The 4,290-nt window shown below is 53.0% G+C and overlaps 1 protein-coding gene across 1 annotated transcript; it reads right to left on the reverse strand.

The window, feature by feature from the left end:
• Positions 1-101: 101 nt before the first annotated feature.
• Positions 102-3,842, reverse strand: EMWEY_00057400 (DEAH-box RNA/DNA helicase, putative; the record flags this gene model as incomplete). The annotated part of the gene is made up of 7 exons (XM_013480620.1): positions 102-216; positions 785-1,003; positions 1,208-1,301; positions 1,811-2,038; positions 2,601-2,673; positions 3,103-3,564; positions 3,837-3,842. Coding segments are annotated over 7 exons (1,197 nt in total), but the record flags the coding sequence as incomplete, so codon positions are not given.
• Positions 3,843-4,290: the final 448 nt, after the last annotated feature.

Here is a 4,290-nt window from a genome sequence, read left to right on the forward strand (position 1 = left end):
TATATATATATATATATATGTCTCAGTCTGTGCAGGTTTTGTTGCAGCTGCAGGGATCACGTGCTGCCGTCAATATGTTGCTGAGTCCCCAGGCGGCTCACCTTCATGTTCAATTCCAATCGGCGGGGGCGGCTCCCTGCTGCCTGCCGCGCCAGGCGCGAGCGGAGTTCAGCTGTCGAACCCGCAAAGTGTAAGAGAAACTCAACAAAGCAGTTCCTACGAGAAACAAAGCGGCTCATGAGGCGCATGCATGAAGCAGCAGCAGCCATTCGAAGATGGGCAGAAGAGCAGCAGCACAACGCATCTAACAACTTCAGAGGAAACCAAACTACCACAGACCGTACGCAACAGGAAGATACACAACAAGACAGAGGCGGAGGACAGAACAGAGAGTAGCCCCTTGGGCCAACACAAAACACAGTACAATGCTCCCACAGCAGCTGCAGTAGCAAAGCACCTCTACACACAACAGAGCATACGGAAGGAAAAAGAGTTCGGTCGGGGCAACGGCATGCCTACACGACGCCCGAACCTTAAACACACTAGGCATCCCTCGAGCCCACGGTGCATTCTAACGCGAAGGACGCCACTCCACAACACTGGACAGCTCATAAACGGTGTTACGGTGTACAGGCAGTACTACCGGCACCGCACCTAAATTGGTTCAAATCATAGCAACTGCACGCTTTGCAGAGTCCGGAAAGGGGAATTATGACAGGTGAGGCTGGGCCTGCGCGTGACGGTTTTAGGGTCTGCGCCTCAGACGTAAATATAACTCGCTCACCGCAGCATAAGCGGCTCGGAGAAGTGGCCGCCATCGAACAAAGCCCTTGACTTCAGTTGCTGCTGCAGCTGTAACGCGGCCTCATATCCTGCACTCGCCTTGGAGTGTCTTTGAAGTAGCATCAGCGCTGGGAAAGCGAACAAATCGGAGCTAGCTAGACAGCTAGCCAGCACCACGGCGTCCAGTGGGCAGCCGAAAGCAATACCTAGGAATATTAGTCTGCAAAACACAGAATAGCATGCCTAATTCTTATATACAGCTCACAATGCTGCCGTCTGTTGGCCCTTGCCCACCACCTCGTATGAGTTCCCATGACACATGTATTCTCACGAGCTGAAGTAAGGACGGCATAGCAAGACACCTTTCAACCTACCTCACACCCGGAAAAAGAAAACACACAGGCCTCTGCGTCCAAGGACTCACTTGCAAAGCCGCACATCTATTGGCAGCTGCATCATCAGGTAGCCCAGGCTCGTTATATCCCCATTCGCATCGAGTGCTCCCTGGCTCTTAAGATCTGCCTGAAAAACACAAAATCCCTACGCAAACACCCGGAGCCCTCAGTATCAGAGATCAAGAAGGGCTGCCACCGGTGAAGGAGCAACAGCCCCTCAACTGCAGCAACCACAGAAGTAACAGCAGCAATAGCAGCATCAGGGTCAATAGACGTCGATGCAGCAATAGCAGCGGTCGTGTCAACAAATGGAGCAGGATCTGGGTCTGGAATGACCCTCCATGGAGCCCACTGGGCACCAGTAGCCGCCTCCACAAGAGTAGCAGCAAAACGGTCTGGAGCTTGCCTGGGCATATTGAAGTGCAGAGGCCGGGGGTGGCTGTACAGTGAGGAGAAGGAGCTGAGCGGGAGTTAAGGAGCCGGCGCGCATGCAGTCTGAACACAAGCAATGGACGCCACAGGAGCCCTTCCTGGACGCCACACGAACTTGGCCAGTTTCCTGCTGGTGGGAGAACGTGCACATCTATACGTCCCCTTTTGGCTGTAGTGTGTGATTCGAAGCGTTTATATACCTTGGATTGTCTTGGGCTCGTCAGGCAGCCGAGCAGAACCCCCCTCCGGAGTGGGCGTTGCATGCGCTTCGCGGGCGATGGCATTCAGGCGCTTTGTCATGTGGGCGACAGTAATGTACAATTTGTCCAAAGGCGCTGTCTGCATCTCGGGGAGATCGAATACACGGAGGCTCGTCTGGTAAAATCGTAATGGCACTAGACGCACGCAGACTCCAGGGAACACACGGCCTGCAAAGCAGCCAGCAGCGCAGAAACCAACAGACTACGACACAAAAGGAGGAGCAGAATACGTACGTCAGGAAAAAATAAGTCAGAGTTTGCACGCAACCCACACATAGAAAATAGCGCAACTAACAACGGATACAAGCATACACATATGCTAACATACGCATACGCATATAGGCATGCTAATGCATATACACACATACACATAAACACATATACACAACTAAGAAGATGCCAGCGACAGGGCCAACAGCCGGAAAACAAGAGGAGGCATCGGGGTAAAAGTCCCACACCGGAAGGATGGTACAGGGTGCAAAAACGGGACAGCTAAGGGGGTTGTCAGAGGCACATCAAAGGCAATTAGGGCATGTCGGCAACGCCGAAGGAGACCCAACATACGAGCGACGCCAGGCGTGAGCACGTGAGCCAAACCCAGAGACGCATATAGGAGCCGCGGAGAGCAGCGCGAGAGAGGAGTGGAGGTGCAGCAACGAGAGCAGACAGATACGAGGAAAGATCAATCACGACGAACAGAATGGCACAGGGAGAAACGCCTAGCCCTCACCTGTCCTTCCACTGCGCTGCTGGGAAGATGCATGTGACGTCCAGGCCTTGACCAGCGCTGACGCGTGGCGCTTCTGCATCAGACACGCACGGCAGCGCGCAGGCACAAAGGCAACCAAAGGCCACAAGTGGAGCGCGAGGCACAGACATACACAAACGTTCAAGAGGCTGGATGCAGGGAGCGACAGACGACAGAGACAGATGGGCAGACATCTCTGGTAATGGTGAATTGGCTGGTACGCAGCTGTTAATACAATCCGAAGTTAGCGAACTCAGCCCAAGAGCTGCTCCCTCTCGCTGCGTCCCCACATCTATTACCAGGTGTGTGGGGGTCTGCTGCATGCAGATGTGGAATTGCAGTGATTGTGTCTCCATTAGCTGTCTACTGAAACCTCAGAAAATTCGCGTAGTCGAGGGACAGAAGAAGGTATCTACTCGCTAGTCGCCAGCTGGCGACTAGCGGCGGGCACTGGCGGGGGTAGGGTTTGGTGATTAGGGTTTACACGGTCATAGATCATCTGTCTGCGGAGACAAAAGTCAATGACAACGCGGCAATTGGGCAATGTCAACGAGCTCTCCGCGATGTTGCTGGCGAGGACGACGTGACAGACGGTGGGCGGAGGGGGGCTAAAGACTTCTGCCTGTTCCTCGCGGCCGATTGTTGAGTGCAGCACAAACAACTTGAACAGGGGCGCTTCAGGTCGCGATCCTTCTTCTGTTGCTCCTTCACCCGGTGCTCCGGGTGTCTCCCCTGTGCCGCTGGCCTCCCCGTCCTTGCCAGCCTTAACAGCCTCTCCCTCCCCGCGTTCCAGAGGCGCCAGCGTTTCAAACAAAGTCGAAATTTCCGCAATTCCAGGCAGAAACACCAATATAGTCTCTCCACCGTACGCCAGTGTAGACACCAGGTCGCGACACACAAACTCCAACCCTGCATGGAGCAATAACTCAACGTGCGAAAACCCCAGCTACGAACAAACCCAGGATGCACACAGTGCTACGCTGGAAGGCAATAAATCTGCAGCCCGGCCAACTCGGTAGCCATCGAATTGCCTGTCTCGCTAGCTACGAAGCTAGACAGCTAGCCAACTGGATACGAAAATCCGACTGGCGGCGGTGAACACTTGCCTCGTTGTATGTCGGGCTGTACGCTTCCGTCGTTGGATCTGGGATCGTTTCTGAGGTTGCGATCAGCCTGAAGCCACCAGAGAAAGAAACGCACGCTCCACAGGAGTCTTACCCTCATCCTCTTCGGATAAAGGGAAGAAGCGCACATGAGGCTTCCGCGTGCTACCGACTCTCGCTTCCCGTGCCCTCGGATATGCTCATATGTCTATTTCAATATGGTTTCTACTACTCTCTAATCCTGTGCAAGAAGACAGAACCCAACCGAGAGAGGGGCTTCTGCACAAGTAAAATGCATTCATGTGAACTGTTAGCGCTTCAACAGATCTGCTTAAAAATCGTGGTGGCAAACCACAGAGGGAGAGACCCTCCCTTAAAAAGGGAACAGCAGAAGCACATCGAGCACATTCTTGTGCATAGAACATGTGCATGCATATAAAGGTACATACACATGCATAAACCCCCCTTGCATACATATGCATACACGCGTATACATGCATAGGGGTGTATGCAAGTTATACTTCTAGCCACTGTATATATATATATATATATATATATATATATATATA

Source organism: Eimeria maxima, genomic scaffold (genome assembly GCF_000499605.1).
Source record: "Eimeria maxima Weybridge genomic scaffold, Emw_scaff2138, whole genome shotgun sequence".
In the NCBI taxonomy this organism is placed as follows: domain Eukaryota; phylum Apicomplexa; class Conoidasida; order Eucoccidiorida; family Eimeriidae; genus Eimeria; species Eimeria maxima.